Source organism: Neolamprologus multifasciatus, chromosome 9, assembly GCF_963576455.1.
Source record: "Neolamprologus multifasciatus chromosome 9, fNeoMul1.2, whole genome shotgun sequence".
NCBI classification, from domain to species: Eukaryota; Metazoa; Chordata; class Actinopteri; order Cichliformes; family Cichlidae; genus Neolamprologus; species Neolamprologus multifasciatus.
In genome coordinates, this window is record NC_140447.1 from 25,085,187 (window position 1) to 25,102,246 (window position 17,060).

Here is a 17,060-nt window from a genome sequence, read left to right on the forward strand (position 1 = left end):
CTTTGCTGATAGTGGAAACCATCGCCGCATTTGATTTCCACCCTCAGCAAAATTACGTCATTTCAAAAAGAAAAAGAAGAACTTTAGGTCGGATTACCTCGCTGAATCCTTTTTAGGCAGGGACTCTCATTTTCTAATTGTCCCAAATAAGTGGCTTTCTCCTGAGCCCATTTTAATGTGGAGAAAAATACTTTGCGACTGTTTTCAGTAAGAATGTTTTATAGCGCTTTAAAGTTCACTCTCTCAGGCCTGGATTAAAGAGCTGATTTGTTAAATCAGGAACTCACAAAATACCAGAATATCACCACCGGTGGATCACTCCTCTCAGGTGTTCTTATTTCAGTGCACTGTAACAAAAAGCAAAAACAAACGTAACCAATAAAATACTCATATAATAACAAATACTTGGGCCCATTAGAAACCTGTCCAAGCATAAAACCACCTTTCTCTCTCTTAGAGAAAGAAAACAATCCGAACCTCACTGATAAAATCAACCTAGTGTTAAGCAAAACCCAAAATCAACCAAAACTTCACCAGAAAGTGATAGGTTACGAGGCAGGGTGCACCCCGAACAGGTCACCAGTCTATCACCTAGAAACAAACAATCATTTACACTTACATTCACAGATAATTTAGAATCATCAATCAACCTAGCTCTAACAGCTGCATGACTTTTCACTGTGGCAGGAAACCAGAATACCCAGAGAGAAACCGCTGCAAACTAGCCAGACTGTGTAGGAAATACAGGGAAGCTATGATTTCCTGTTGAATTTTGTACAGATCTTTAAATCCTGAGACAATTATGTTAAATACACGTGGGATACTTACGTAAATCCAAGGGCTGGCCCCCTTTTCTCTTTTTTTTAATTTATTTTTTTCATTGTGTTCCTCCTTCAATTAACTCTCAATCACAAAAATGTGGTGCTCCGAAATAAGGCTCACACCATTAATTCATCATTTTCACTCTGTACCACTGCTCCTTATCAGGCTGTGTGAAGCACAGTAAACAATTCAGTCGAGGCCTTGAGCCATAAACAGACATCACTCACAGACATTGTTTTCATAACCAAACTGCTCTAGACCCTGTCCCCTAAATCTACACAAATGCCCTCTGGGTGACATGAAATGCATTTAACCAATTAACAATCAATGGCTTCTTGTTGTTGTAACAAATTCTGTATTTGGACGTTTGTGTGCAGCATTTTGCGAATCAGCATAGCATTTGTTAGTAAAGCATTCTTCATTGCCGCAGCATGTGTGTGTCACTCTTCATTGCACAAACATGTGTATGTGAGTGTGTGTGTGTGGATCACTTCTCAGTGAATTGAATCAGCATTTCGATTTGTGTGCGTGTGTGTGTGTCATTTCTCAGTCAATCAATGAGTGCATATGTGTTCGTATGTGTGTTTCGCTTAATTCTGAGTCAGTGTATGTAGATGTGTGTGTTTGTGTGTGTGTTTGTGTTCATCACTTTCCTGTTCTGATGTTCTGGGTAAACCAGGGCCTGAAGCGTGCTCTGGGGTCCTGCCTCCCCCTTTCCCGTCCGTTTGCATCCCTTGGTGCTGCTGCCCAAAGTTCTGTCCATACTGGTTCTGGCCCCAATTGAGGCAGTCCTTTTCTCCAGTGTCCTGCATCTTCTCCTTGTCCAGCTCCTCCTGAGCCATGCTCAGTTTCTGCTCTGATGCCTTGAGCTCTCACTGAGGGCAGAAACCTCAGAGTCTTTTCCGTACACGTCAGATTGAAGTTTATTGATGTTTTCCTTGCTTTGCTCCACGGCCTTCTGCAGCTCTGCTGTGCGGCTTTTCTCAGAGGTCAGCTCCTGGCCGAGCCCCGAAACCTGTGCCTTCAGCTTATGTTCTTCTGCTGCTTTTGTCCAATCTGAGGTGCCTCCTGACCTCAGTTACTCCTCGTGTCTCTGGCACGCCCTTTTTGCTGCCCGATCATCCGTGTTGGTCCATCACTGTCCTGCACAGTTTTAATGCAGAGTTGTTAAGGTCAGCATTCTTTTGCTCGGCCTCACCTTTCATCCGGGCTTAATAGGCGTCTCGTCATAGCTCTGTCAGCTGAAGCTGTCTGGAAATCTCCCCCGTGTAGTGAAACGGGCCTTGGATTTAACGCTCTCCGTCTCCGCTGCATGAGATCTTTTTCTGCAGCACTGTTGACATTCTCAGGCTGTTGTTGTGGGTCCAGCTGCTGTAGCATTCGGTCAGGGTCACATCAAAGATGGTAGAAGGGAGAGCAAAGATAGTAGAGGGGAGAGCAGGAGTCCAGGTCAGCCTCGGCTTTCCGGGCCGACAAAGCAGCCTGTAATCAAGCATAAAGAGAAAAAACAAAAACAAAACAAAGACAGACGAACAGGAAAATGATGTTGTTTTGGCTGTGTTATTCAGAGAGGGGCCAAGCCCTGTGTCAGCCTTCTCTCCCCCCCTTTTTTTGTTTTTTCTCACTATATAATCAACTCATACCCCACCAAGTTGACAGGACAACACAGGTACACGTTAAAATTCTTAAGATCATGTTTAATAATTCAAAAAGTAATTTTATTTCATTCAATAATCACTTGTATTAATCAATCAGAGGAAAACATGTCACAATTTGACTCTTTTAACCACTAAATTTATTATTTCATCACTGGTTTATCATACCAGTGTCTTTCTTTTTGAAGTCAAGTTGTTGTCCTGCAACCCAGAGAGTTTATTTGTTAGTAGTGGATAAACTTTATCATTTAACAACATGTGTATGTTAAGTTTTGCTGCTTTAACCTTGCTGGAAAATCTTCACGTGTTCATGAGTGTAAGCTGTTTCTTCATTGCGTGTATGTGCGTTTGTGGGTGGGTTATTTTAACTTTTTCCAACAAGGCATTTCCCCTAATTGTGTGTTTTTAATTTTGTTTCCCAAATTTTGATTTCCCACCTTAAATAACAGCATTCCATGTCTTCAGCCAGGAATTAGAGCTTGCTTGTGAGATTCAGGGACACATGGTGCCAAAAACAATTCAGTGAAAAACTTGCCTGAAAATTTCCAGTAATGGTAACCGATAACTGGAGGAGAAGATGTCCTTTAAGCTTCTTTTTCGGGTGGGGACAAAGTGAGAGGTCAAGCTGTAAAATTCTGAGCCAGAGCTTGGCCTGTCTGTCGTCCCAATTTTGTTAGTCTATCCTTTTGCTGCTGTACTCAGGTTTCCAGGTTGAGAGAAATCCACCTGTATTAAGAGACTAAAACATTCATTTACTATTTTTCTTAAAACATCCATTTGGTTCATCTGCCTAGATTTTACTCTCTCTCTCTCTTGGTGCATAGTTCACACAGTCAGGCAGTTGCCTTTTATGGGCATGCAGATTTCCGGTCACCGACACTCACCCCCAGCAGCCGCCAAGCCATCTCTCCTATATCAAAAACCCAGCCAAACATCAAACATTCACCGCAGTCATTCAAAAACTGTATTTATAATATTATTTTCAACAAAATCAGCGTTTTAATTACAGGCATGTATCATTGTTTGCAAATCATACTTATAAAACTCAATAACACGTTAAACAGGAAGTCCTCTGTGGGCTTCACAGCAGCCACCTCATTTGCATGTTCACACACCGTCTAAACTAGCTCGCAGCGCGCTGTCGTCACACACAGCCTCGTTTCACACTCAACTCTCTATTATATTTACAAAGACGTCTTATATTTACAATCACTCTCAGACCTGAAAGTTTTAGCGCCTACACAACTTTGACAAATTTAAGATAACGGGTCCAACCGAAGAAAGTCCAGCTTTTTTGTAACCAATTAACCATCCAGCCCTGCTCTGCTCTCAACACGGGATAGAGGGGGCGGGAGCCTGATAGGGAGGTGGGAAGGCCGTCAGCGATGACCTCACCGGGAAAGCCGGCAGCATCAGCTTATCAGACTCCTCCTTTTGCTCCCTCATCCAATGCTTCACCCCCTGGCACGTTACTGCCCACCCCGTTACACGGGCTCTCTCCTCCTGCACTTTTTCAACTGTTTTTTTCAGCCTCCATTTCTCCCAAACGGGGGCCTCCTCAATTCGTCACAAACACACTTTTAGACACAAATTATTCTGTTACTTTAATTGACTCCCGTACTTCAGACGAGACGCCGACTCTAACGGCGCTTTCACACAAACTACACCCCTCCAACTCTCTTCCTCTCTCCTTTTTTTTTTTTTTTTTTTTTTTTTCACACCACAGAGTAATACACCCAATTCAGCCCGTCTCTCTCTATGTGGCTCCAAATGCCCTCTTTATTTAATTTAACACTCGTCAGGGGACAGGCAAACAACAATTTCAACCACTGAAACGAGGAATACAACCTTTTTCAACCTTTTTCTTTTACTACTCTAGAACTCAACCTTTGTTCGCAAAATGTGTCTTGCTCTAGTCCAGAATAAATGTAAACCGTGATTACACAGACGTTTCAGTGTTATTCTGTAGCTATGCGGGAGTCCTCAGTTCCCAAGTCACCACCTCGGCTAACCAGACGCCGCTGGACCTGACTGCGCGTCCACAGGCAGGGGGGTTGCCACACCATGAACAAAAATAATTTCCACAGGTCCACTAGGCATCAACCTTTGATCCTAAAATGTGTCTTTGCACTAATGTCCTCCCATTCACACATCAACCGTCACTGTCACCATGTTCATATTTCACACACAGAAACACAGCAAGCGCGTCTCACCAGCGGAAACACACACAGAAACCTCTGAGCTCACCTTTGAAAATGCAAGCGCACCATAAGCCAGACTCTATTTCACCTCTATTTCAGATACTGCACTTTGGCCGCGTTTTGGAAGCTTTTCCCCATTTCTTGCAACAGAAGCCAGTTTTAGACAAAATTAATTATGTTAGGGTAAAAGTGGGCTGCACCCTAGTCTCAACGTAGAATATAATTAGTATCTTGCTAGAGGCAGTTCCTATGACACACTGGAATTCTAGTCTCAACGTAGAGTATTATTAGTATTCTTGCTAGAAAACCAGACACCGACAATTTAATGTGAAAATACGTGTAACTCAGCGAACAGATTAATTTGGAAAGCCCAATATGCACATTTGGTATTTATAATACAACAGGCTGTGCTTACCTTTTTATGTTTGGACCGTCCTCTGTTCGCTTCGTCGCACGATCTTACCACAGGCCAAATCTGCCCCTCCTCAGCACACCAAAGATCCGGGTCACCGGCACCAAGTTGTTGAATTCTCCCAGTTCTTTGAATCTTTGGGCTGAAGGAAGGACAATACTCGGTGTATAAATGCTCAATCAACAATCCTTTATTTCCATACAATTTTCACACACTGAGCATAACAACCATCCGGATGGGGAGAGATGCAGAGAGGGTCACAGCAAGTCTCAAAATGGTGATGTGTTACACAGCTTCTTATACTTTCCTCTGGCCCCCACCTGGTCGTAAACCTAAACATTCACACTCTCTTATCTGTCGTGGCGCCTAAGTTATGACCTCGGGCCCCCTGTTTTTCTACCCCCTACAAGGGTGGGGGCACAGAATGTTGTCTGTTTCTGCTATTATCGGCACAAGGTCCTTCGCACACAACATTCTCAGAAAATGATTTAAGCAGTCTGACATGACAAGAAAACAGTGTAAAACATTCACAGCAGATAAATGGTGGCGCCCACCTGTCTAACAGAACCCAAAGGATGGTCACATTCTTTTAATCCCCAGAGATATACTTGAACTTTTGTCTATCCTACTACCAAAAATATACTGAGACATTTTGTCTAACATACTATAAGAATATACTGCGAAGGGGGTCATGTTCTTTAACCTAATCTCACATTCTGTAATAGCCCGCTCAACCGCAAACTACAATGAATTCATCAAAGACAGAATATCTTTTTATTTGTTGTTTCTTCCATTTTTCTATTTCAAACAAAATGTAAACAGTTTGTACAGAAACAATAAACACATTAAGATTACAGAAATATCTGAATATGGTAACTCACTATCATGGAATAATTACAAACAAACTTACAATAAAATCATGGCCTGGTAATAGCACACTGAGGCTGACTTTTGACCTTTTTTTCAAGGCACATTAAATGTGCATCTGTTATTATCAGATGTGAAATGGCAGAGCTCAGACGCTCAAAAACTTACGATAACTAAATAACTTGGATTGTATTCAAGCTGGTCAACTGATTTTCAAACACTTCAAGTGACATTCAATTTCTGTTAAACAACAGGAAAACTGATTGGAAAGAAAAAAACCCCCCCAAAATTTAGCGCTGAAAATCTGTGAAAATGTTCAACAAGGTGTATACTTCAAATAAACGTATTGCGCCTTTGGTATTGAAGCAAATGAATCTCAAAAACTATGAATTACCCTTGTTGCTAAACAATTACTTTATATTTCCTTTTCATCATGGCGTGTTTGACACAGTGAGAAGTAACAACTCCGCTTCTGGATTTTCATTGGTCTCTAGAGCCTGCCGGAGTTTTTCCCAGAACAACTCTATGTTCTCTGCAGCTCGCGGCCAGCTCAGGTAGGTTTTTTTCTTCAACATCTTCCTCATGCGGTGGTAGGGAGACAGCAGATAGCTGGGAATGTCCTCCAGAAACACCAGGATAAGTATGTCCTTCTGCTCATCAAACAGACGAAAACTAAAGATGGAGAAAAAGAAACCCAAGTGCTTTATGTCTTGAATTCCTGAAGTCATTTTAACACAAAGACACAAAACTGATTCAAAAGAATAAAATAAAACAAATCATAAGACATTAAGGAGGAGAATAAAAGCTGGAAAAAAAATTTTTTAAGAAGTTTTATGCATGCCAGTTTGAAAAATTCAGGTTAAATGTCACTAAACAGGTTATTTGCAATACTTGCTTTTTCAAATATTATTCACTTCTGACTAGCAAGGCAAATGTCTTGGGTAATCCTCAGAATACGGAGGATTAACTGCAGAGGTAACGTGTCAGCTGTAGATATGACAAAAGACATTCAGGCGTGTGCAGCAGTTTGCTGGAGTTTATACTTTTGGTGTAGCATTATTTTCCTTGGAAAACCTGCTGTAGTGGGTAATGTTGAATTTTTGTTAATTTTATCAAGTTCCATCTAGTGGTAAAAACTACTATCGATGTTTTGTTTTTTTAATTGAAAGGTAAAAAACTAGGTAAAACAATAAGATTGTAGAAAACCTGCAATCACATAAATGGGGAAGTGAACCGTAATATGTGTCATGTTTAGTGCCGTGGGACAGGCGGGACCCAAAAGCAGGACTGACATACATAGAAGGATGAACTCAAAGATGCAACTTTTATTGCATTGAAGCAGAAAACAAACAAAACCTGGGACTCACGAAAACAAAATCTATACTGGAAACTGGAAGGCAAAGAACTAAAAGACTAGAAAACAGGGAGCTAGCTATAACCAGGGATGTGAAAAAACACAGAAAAAGTCACAGCACATGGGACGACATGACGACAGGCAGAGCAAAATACAGGGCTTAAATACACAAGCGAATAAGGAAGGAATTAGACACAGGAGGAGAGCACAGCTGGGAGTAATCAGACATAACCAGACTGGGAGGAAGCAAAACTGAAAACCCTCACATAGCACACGAGACTATCAAAGTACAGGAAACATTCACAAAGATGCAGATTTGACACTGAGGCAATGAGACATGACTGAAGAGACACGGGGAACATGAAGACAAGAGTGACTAGACATGAAACATTGAACACCTCCATTGATGCACCCTCAAGCATCCTTGAGGGTGCATGGTAAACAGCTGGTGCAGTTTTCCGCAACCGGGACAAAAACCACATTGTTCTTCCTGTATTCAAGGTTCAAATAACAAAGGGACTCTCCTTTCCTTGTCGGCAGGGCACCACTGCCTCAGTGATCTCACCCTCAGAGATAGATAAGTTGTCCCGTTCATCCCAAGACTCTGCTTCCTCTAAGAAAGACGTGTCAATGGGATTTAGGAGGTCCTTTAAGTATTCCTTCTACTGCCCATCTACTGTCCTCAGTCAAAGTCAGCTGTACTCGACCACAATATACACAGTGCAGGTTGAGCACCGCTTTCCCCTCCTGAGTCACCTGACAGTTTGCCAGATTCTCTTTGAAGCAGTCCAAAAGCCTTTTTCCATGACCTCTATGATCTCCTGTGTTCTGGTTGGCCTGTTGGTACTTATCAGTGGCCTCCGAAGTCCCACAGCCTAACCAAGCCCAATAGGACTCCCTCTTTAGCCTGATGGTTTCCTTTAACTCTGGTGTCCACCATTTGGTTTAGTTGTTACCACCACAACAGGCATCAATCAGCAATGGAGGTGCTGAACATAGTCCATTCAGACTCAACGTCCCCAGTCTCCAAGAAGGTTGGGTACTCTGTTGTTCGGCGCATGACCGCAAATGACAGTCAGGACCCATTCCAAGACTTAGTATACAGGCAGCAAGCCGACAGGGATACTAACATACCCACCCCAGCCTGCCGCCTCTCACCTAGGGCAAGTCCAGAGTGAGACAAAGCCCAGTGTCACTTCAGGAGACTGGTTCTGGAGCCCAAGCCAATGCATTGAGGTGACCCCTGGATATAAAAAGCCGGTACCTCTAAATCTCACGCACAAGTGCAGACTCCTTCCCCACCAGATAGGTGACATTGCATGTCCCAATCGCTAGTCTCGGTAGCTAGGGATCAGTCTGCCAGGGACCCTCCCCACACACACACACACTTGGAGGGTGTGCCCATGTACCTCTGTTGGGCTGTGGCTAGCCGGGCCCCATGGACTAAGGCCCAGTCATCAGATGCCCGGGCCCCATGGACTAAGGCCCAGCCATCAGATGCCCTTGGGCACCCTTCCTGGGTCTGGCTCCAGAGTGGGGCTCCCGTAACCCTATCACGGCAGGGTGAACTATTACCTCGATCTTCTGCTCATAGGGGTTTTTGAATTGCTCTTTGTCTGGTCCCTCACCCAGGACCAATTTGCCATAGGATAACCTACTAGGGGACAAAAGAAGCCCCTGACAACATAGCTCCTGGGATTCCTGGGGCACACGAAGCCCTCCACCATGATAAGTTAATAATTCGCAGAGGGACAAAATGAGTGTTTTCAATCAAATTAGTTCAAATTCTTCTTTCTCCCATGTGCTTTAATGCCAATGTGTTGTGCCTTCAAAGATGCCCTTCTGCATATCTCGTTTGTAAGAAGTGGTTGATTGAATTACTGTTCAATTCATATGAGCTTAAAGTAGTCTATTCATTCTCCTCTGACCATCAACAAGGCATTTTTACCCAGAAAACTTCCACTCAATAGATATTTTATCTTTTTAGACCTTTCTCTGCAAACCCCAGAGATGGTTGTGTGGGAAAAATACCAGTAGATCAGCAGTTTCTGAAACACTCAAATAAAAAAACCATGCCACTTTCACTCACCTTTCCTCCTGACGCTCAGTTTGAACTTCAGCTTGATCATATTTAGATGATTAAATGCTTGACTTGTGATTGGATGATTAAATATTTGTCTAGATTAAGTGTAGTGTATCTACACATGAGTCTAGATACACTACAAAGTCACACTACATACCACTGTATGTATGATACATTGCCTGAAGGAGCCAACAGGTTACCTGGCTGCCTGGATCTCTCTGGAGCACCATTCACTTTCAAGGTATTTGTGACTGATAACACAAATGGTCTTCCGGCTTCCGTAAATGGCATCCGTGATGTTATCTATGATGGGCTTCCCTGAGAAGAGAAAATGTTACACTCAGTGGCTGTCCTCAGTAGGTCATGTAAGTACTATGGTGACACCCTCCGGAGTACATATGAAAGTATCTTGAGGTATTGTTAGGTCTGCACTCGCTGACTCAGAGACTTATCCCCATGAACAAAGCAAGACACTTAGAGCTCAGACCATTCAACTTGCAAGGGAAGCCGTTCAGATCAGGATCTTGGAACTGAAAGCTCCTCACCTGATCCCAGCCAACTCCTAAAAACCAGCATCCCCTCGCAGCCTTTTATTCAGTGACACACAACCATTGTAAAACCCATATGGTACGTCATAAAAGCTAAGGCACTGTGTGTGTGTGTGTGTGTGCGCGCATGTGTGTGTGCATGTGTGCATGTGTGTCTCTGTATATGTGACTTCCTGCTGGTCATAAAAGGGTCATCTCCCCCGTACATGGCTTAACTCCTTTAACGGTCCATCTTCTTTTATTTGGTTTTTATTTATATCTCATGTAATTTTATTTTACAGTTCCAATGTACAGCACTTTGTGTCAGCTGTGGTGGTTTTAAAGTGCTTTATAAATAAAGTTGATGATGATGATGATGATATACAAGCACAGGTGAGCCCATAAATGGCAGGAAGTAAACATTCATTACTAAATAAGCAAACCAGTACCTTACATGCAATTGTCTGCAGTTAAACACCATAGCTAATAGCATTCCCCACCATCCTAGATGTAGGGGAGGGAAAGAAAAATATCTGAACGTTTGCAATTTCAAGCACAACAATGACAACTTTTATCAAAAGTACTCCAACAGGTATCTGCTGTTAGGTAGTCTCACTATCTATCTATCCATCCACATTTTTTAGTTCACAGAGGCCTGTTAGTTAAAGTGAATTTGAATGTATGTATTTGAAATGTGGGAGAAGTTGAAGAATCCACACATGCATAGGAAGAACAGGTAATGTAAAGATCTTTTGCATTTGATATTTTGTTGAGCTGTATGTCCTGATTTTGCTCTTTTGCACCCCCTGGTGGTGAACTATGGAGGGTAGAGTTGCTTGCAGTTTGGGTCTCCACCCAGCCACTTTTTTGCTAGCACACATGGTGTCTGCATGGTGCAGCTTGTGGTTAGCTCCACACATGGAGAAAGTAATGTTCAAAGTTAGAAAAAGAGAAGAAATAAGTGAGAAAAAAGATGGAGAATAAGCTAATAAGGCCATAAAGGACTGTTTAGTCCCTCCTGGATGTCAGCTAACAAGGTTTGTGTATTTTAAATGTTTTATTTTCTGTTATTAAGGACTTTTGATTGATTGGCACCAAGTACAAGAGTGCATTTTGATGTGATGTGTTTTGTTTTATTGTTTTCGTCCACGACCTGTTCTCGTGGGTTGTCAAGACCAGAATAAACCCTGTTTTATAACTCTACATCCTACGTCAATCTTTGAGGGTGCTACAGGAAACCTCCAATGAGACAGGCCCGAGCCAGCAGGTTCAAACCCAGAGCTTTTATACTGTCTGGCAACAGTGCTGTAAAGCCACTGACCTTTAATTAACGATAAATTTTATAATAGCAATTTTTAAAATGTAAATTAAACTGTATGCAACTTCAATAAGGAAGATCTGCTGTCATGCTTCTGCCTGCTGTCCTGGGTGTTTGGTTGCCAGTCTGTTCATTGCATCACTACAACTTTCCCACACTGCCACTCTCAATACTGATATCCTTATTGTGCAACCTGATCTTCTTGCCTGCATTCTTTGAACCAGTCAAGCACCGCTCTGTGTGGTTTAAACCTATGCTCAACATCAGTCTTCCTTTCAGACTCTGATCCGTGCAACCCACCTCCACCCTATCTCCACCTTGCCCAAATCTCTCAGAGCAAAAACACCAGTACCTAGACTCCAGGGAGCCCTGCCCTGAATCCTGTCACTAATGGGATTCTGTTCTTCCATGACAGGTCACTGATGTTTAATCACCAAATACACTGATTAATTTTACTGTATTAATGAATCATGCTCATTACTTCCAAATGATCTCCCCTAATTGAACTGACATCGATAAACCTTTGATTGAGGCCATGCAAAGCTACTGTAGTAGTGTCAACAAATTAAAATGTAGTTACTAGGGTGTCTGAATGTGAAAAACAAAAAATAAAAGAAAGAAAATATTAACTTTGTTGGACAAGTAGGTTGAGGATCACCAAAACAAATGTTCTAGATTTAATTGCTCTATATATAGTTTTTTAAATCTGGAATGAAGTGATGGGCAGACAAAAACAGACTAACTGAGAGACATTTTCAAGTCAAACAATCACCATTTAACTTTGAATTCAAGCCTGCAGTCTTACCTGGTTCAAAGTCTCGATGGTGTAGGCACAGTCTCCAGCCCTGTTCTCCTTCCAGTTTTGGTAAGAGCTTGTCAATGACCCAAGGCTCATCGTGGGTGTTGTAGGAGATAAAGGCGTCGTACTGATGAGGAGTTTTCTTGTTTTTGTGCTTTTTGTCAAAGAACCAAGCTATGAACAGGTAATAGGCATAGGCCAGGTGCAATCTCATAAAATGGTAAGTGAAGGACACCACCATCAAGCATAGGATTGCACATGTGGTGCAGAGAAAGCAAATAAAGCCCATATCAACTGAGCAGAAGCGGGTGTCCATGTCCAACAGCTTCTTACTTTTGAATTCTTGTGGGTAGTTGCACGTAAAGTTATATGCATCATAAACTTGAGTTTTGCTGTCATTTATTGCCCACGAGAGAAACCAGCTGTTATCACAGTTGCAGGTGAATCCATTGTCCTGAAGGTCCAGATAAGCCAGAGCTGGTAGGGATTTTATATCTTCTTTACGGATAACTGAATATAAATTCTGTCTTGCCTGTAGAAACTCCAGCTTTGTGAGATTGGCATCTATAAGGAACTCTAGAGAGTAAAGAGCTGTCCTGGATATGTAAAGGCTTTTAAGGTTTGGAATTGGGAAAAACAGATCTGGAGGGAGTTCTTTAAGTTCATTTGAAGAAAGTTCAAGTAATTGCAGCTGTGGCGTGTAAACAAAGGTGTCTTTGTCCAGAGACGCAATATGGATATTCCTGGCTTTGAAACTCAAAAGACTGGTCAAACCTTGCAAAAAGTTCCCAGGCAGATAACTATGCAACCTGTGGTGTTGTGAAAAAACAAGCAGTTCCTCTAGATGGGACAGCTGAGAAAATGGAGGATCAGGCAAATTTCTACTTTCATTGTATTTGATGTGATTTTCACTCAAATCAAGTCTTCTTAAATTAATCAGAGGATTGAAAACACCTTTTTGTAGTTTATCTTGTTTAATAGAGTTCCGTTGTAGATAAAGTCAGGTAAGATTTGTCAGTCCTACAAAACTCTTATGATCAAGAATTTCTATTTGATTTTGGTGTAATGACAGGTTCAGGAGGGAATGTAAGCCTTTAAATTCTTCCTTTTTGATAGCAGTGAGTTTGTTTATATTTAAATACAGGTATCTAAGTTCAGGCAAATGTTCTTTGAAAGCACCGTTCAATTTAGTTATTTGGTTTGTCTGTAATTTTAGAGTTTGTAATCCTTTTAAATCCTTGAAAAGACATGGTTTCAGAGCTGTGATTGAATTCTGATAAAGATAAAGCTTTCTGAGCTTTGTCTGATTGGTGAAATCATGGCAGTCCAGTGTGCTGATGTTATTGGTGCTCAGATCCAGCTCTGAAAGACTTGGTAGATTCCTTGTTGCAGCTGGAACCAATGGAAGCCTGTTTTTACTCAGCGTTAAAATCCTTAAGTTTTTAAGGGATCTGAAAGCATCATCATGGATGTATTTTATTTTGTTGTCTGTCAAAACTAACTCAGTTACATTAATACACAACTTAAATAAGTATGCATTAACAAAGCTGAGCTTATTACTTCGAAGCTGCAGAGTCCTCATTGTTGGGATGGTGCAGGAAATGTTGATCAGTGTGGTCAGGTTATGTGTCATTGCATTCATTCTCAGAATAGTTAATGATGAGTTCACCGACTCTAACAACCTTTCCATGTCCCCAAGACCCAAATGAAGCTCACTAATGTCAAGAGTAGTAACACGACTAAGAAATGTCTTGTTTTGCACGTCCCATATCATTTGTTTCTTTCTGGCTTGGCTCCCAATTTTAAACCAGGTGAGATTTGGAAAAACATCAGCAGTGATCCTGAAGACTGCGAGGGGATTTTTCGACAAATCAAGGTACTGAAGTTCTAATGATTTGTTTGTCAATTCAAATGATTGAAAAGTGGTTAAATCATTGTTGCTTATTACCAGCTCCCGTAGATGTGGCAGATGTTGCAATATCAATTGAACTTTTGTAATGTGGTGCAGTTTGTTATGAGAAATGTCCAGAAGTTTTAAACTTGTCATGGACTTAAAAGATGTGAATGCCACTTGTTTAATGCGATTTTGATTAATTCTTAGCTCAACGAGGCAACTCAAGCCATCAAAAACATTCTCTCCCAGTGTAACAAGTTTGTTATTATTTAGATTTAATGTCTCAAGAGAACTTAGACTGGCAAACGCACCGCTTTCTATCTGTAAAATGTTGTTGCTATTAAGGTCTAACTTAGTCAAATTTAGTAGATCTTTGAAGTCTGATGCATGTATTGTTGAAATTCTGTTAGAAGTTAAATCGAGGCCTGTCACAGTTGAGGGAATATCTCCAGGAACAGCTCTGAGTTTACTCCTGACACATATGGCTGTACTGTAGCTGATTCTGCAAGTCTTCAGGGAAAATCCTTCAACAGGAACAAGGAAACTGATGATGCTCAGCGTCAAGAAAATGATGTCTGGTTTGCAACTTTTTGTTCCTCTTTCTAAATTGCTTTGTTCCTCATCCATTCCAGGATCCATTTTAAAAATAACAAGCAGGAAAGCTTAATCCAACCAACCAGAAAATGTAATGTACAGTCGTACAGTAAGCTTAAATGTCACGGAAAATCCTGAGAATAAATTTAAAAAAAAAATCATACAAATGAACAGTAAACAACACAACAAAATGGAAATACCTCAAAAATCAGATTTTCATGTCTTAGAGAATGTCACATCTTATTACTTTATGTATGTATACACATCATGATTTAGATCAAACTAAAACTAAAACATCAGGAATAATCTTCATTGTAAATAATGTATTCTGATACTTACGACATCACATTGGTGTAAACAGTCCTTCTGTTCTAAAGGAAATGCTTTCTGTGTCTCGAGACACTTTTCATCTGCATGTCGTGTGTGCCCTCTGTCTCTTTTTTGACCAATTGGAAGAAAGTGAAAGGACCTGTGAGCAGTGTTGGGAAGGTTACTTTTAAAATGCATTCCATTACAGATTACAGAATACATGCCCCAAAATGTATTCTGTAACGTATTCCGTTACGTTACTCAATGAGAGTAACGTATTCTGAATACTTTGGATTACTTAATATATTATCATGCTTTTTACAACTACATGAATGTACTATTGCTGTGATTTATTACTGTTACTGAAGGTCCGCGGCTCCGAACCGTAGTAAAGGGACCTCTGGCTAACACGTCGGGTTCGTGTCGAGCTCGTAGCTGAAAACTAGCTTTACTTTGTTGTCTGGGTCAACTTTGCTAGCAGAGACAGAGAGAGGCGTTGAAAGGCTGCTGCAACGGAACTTATTGTTTTCGGAGGAAAACACGAACACGGTGTACAGTCGAGTCTTAATAGCTTACTTACAACTGGGCTCGTCAGGCACTCTTCTTGGCTGCAGTGGTTATTATTATATTTACATGCTTCCAGCTCCCGTTTTTGCTCGATGACAGCTCGTACTTTTCCTTTTTCTCCCTCCCTCGCTCACAGACACATAACGGGTATAGCAGTCCATTCTCCCTGCAGCACGGACTACACTGCCTATGATGCTACATTCTTTAGAGCTATGCCTGTAGCATTCTGCCTATTAGCTTAGCACAACAACAACAGGCGCTCTCTCACCCAGGAAACACGCAGAGAGAGAGCGTCACCCTGTAACCATGGCAACCGTAACGCTGCCGCCTGGAACAACAGAACGTAGCTGTCAAACAAAACCCAAACAGTCCTGACCCGCCACAATATGAAACAGGGAAGTACCGCCGTGTAATCCATTTATTTCAACAAAGTAACTGTATTCTAAATACCACCTTTTTAAACGGTAACTGTAACGGAATACAGTTACTCATATTTTGTATTTTAAATACGTAACGGCGGTACATGTATTCCGTTACTCCCCAACACTGCCTGTGAGAACTGTGACAATCATTGATTCTCCATTCTGAAATGAGGTAATATGGCTGGCTGTGTTGGTGTACAGAGAAAAAAAATACAAACTGTGTCATGGAAAGACTTTTGGACCAAAAACTTAACTGTAGTCATGCTGGAATGCTGGGAGTTGGGCGTCCATGTCTGGAGACTAACACTTTTACTTTCCCTTGCAGCTTTTAGAAAGACTGAAACAAAAAACAAAAGGCCACGTTGAAAGCATATTACCTTTCATTTAAACCTAAATGTAATACAGTCAGAAAGAATAAAAATACAAAGCGGTTTTAGTAACTAAATAATGGCATTTCAGATTTTGTGGGAATTTTAGGTGTATTTTTGTACAGATTACCCTAATATGGTAAGGTGAAAAGAAGACATTTAATTAACTTAGTGAGGCTGAAAAAATACTTGTTTAGCAAAAAATATTTGACAGTGAGGCTACAGAAAAGTGGCTACAGCAAAATAATCCAATAAAGTTAATCCAATAAATCCAAAACAAAAGACAGAACCAAAGTCTCCAGGGTGAGAGGCATGAGGGGAGATGGAAGAATGATGAAAAATAGCAGGAAAGCAAACAGGTTTGAGAAGGCCACGCAGTTACTTAACAAAACAATGTACCACACATTCATTTGGTCATAGTGTGTTATCCGTTTATCCAGAGCTGTCCTGACGAGGAATGGCCAGACTCTTGCTCCTGTCATGATCTTGTAGTGAATTATGCAAGTTTTGATTGTGGAAAAAAATATACGTTATGAAGGCCACTCTTATTTTCACTGTCATATTGTGCTGCCAATGGCATCGCATTATTTTGAGGAAGTTAATCCCCCATCCTCAGTCCAGGGTATGGTGCCTACTTAGCACTGTCAGATAGTGGTGTTTTGTATATTTTCACTCTATGAATTCATTGCAGTTGTTGCTGTTGCAGGTCTTTTACCTCTAATTTAACAGTGATATAAAATGATTTCATTAAAAGAAAATTAATATTCTGCCATAAAACAGGTGTCAGATTTGAAAAATAATTCTTCCCATTGACAGTAGATATATTTCAGTGGTTATTCATAGCCACCATCCATCGCTAATGTTTTAA

The 17,060-nt window shown here is 41.1% G+C and overlaps 1 protein-coding gene across 2 annotated transcripts; it reads right to left on the reverse strand.

Annotated features, from left to right (window-relative positions):
• Positions 1-543: 543 nt before the first annotated feature.
• On the reverse strand, positions 544-16,787 carry LOC146511659 (toll-like receptor 13). Of its 2 annotated transcripts, XM_085173280.1 has the most exons (4): positions 14,866-16,787; positions 12,045-14,660; positions 9,595-9,712; positions 544-6,629 (listed from the first exon to the last, which is right to left on the reverse strand). In XM_085173280.1, the coding sequence occupies exons 2-4, from the start codon at positions 12,352-12,354 to the stop codon at positions 6,389-6,391; spliced, it is 669 nt and encodes a 222-aa protein (XP_085029406.1). In that variant the 5' UTR covers positions 12,355-14,660; positions 14,866-16,787; the 3' UTR covers positions 544-6,388. The 2 variants fall into 2 exon arrangements, 1 of the variants encoding a protein (XP_085029406.1); XR_014876218.1 differs by having other exon boundaries at positions 9,595-14,660; positions 14,866-16,771.
• Positions 16,788-17,060: the final 273 nt, after the last annotated feature.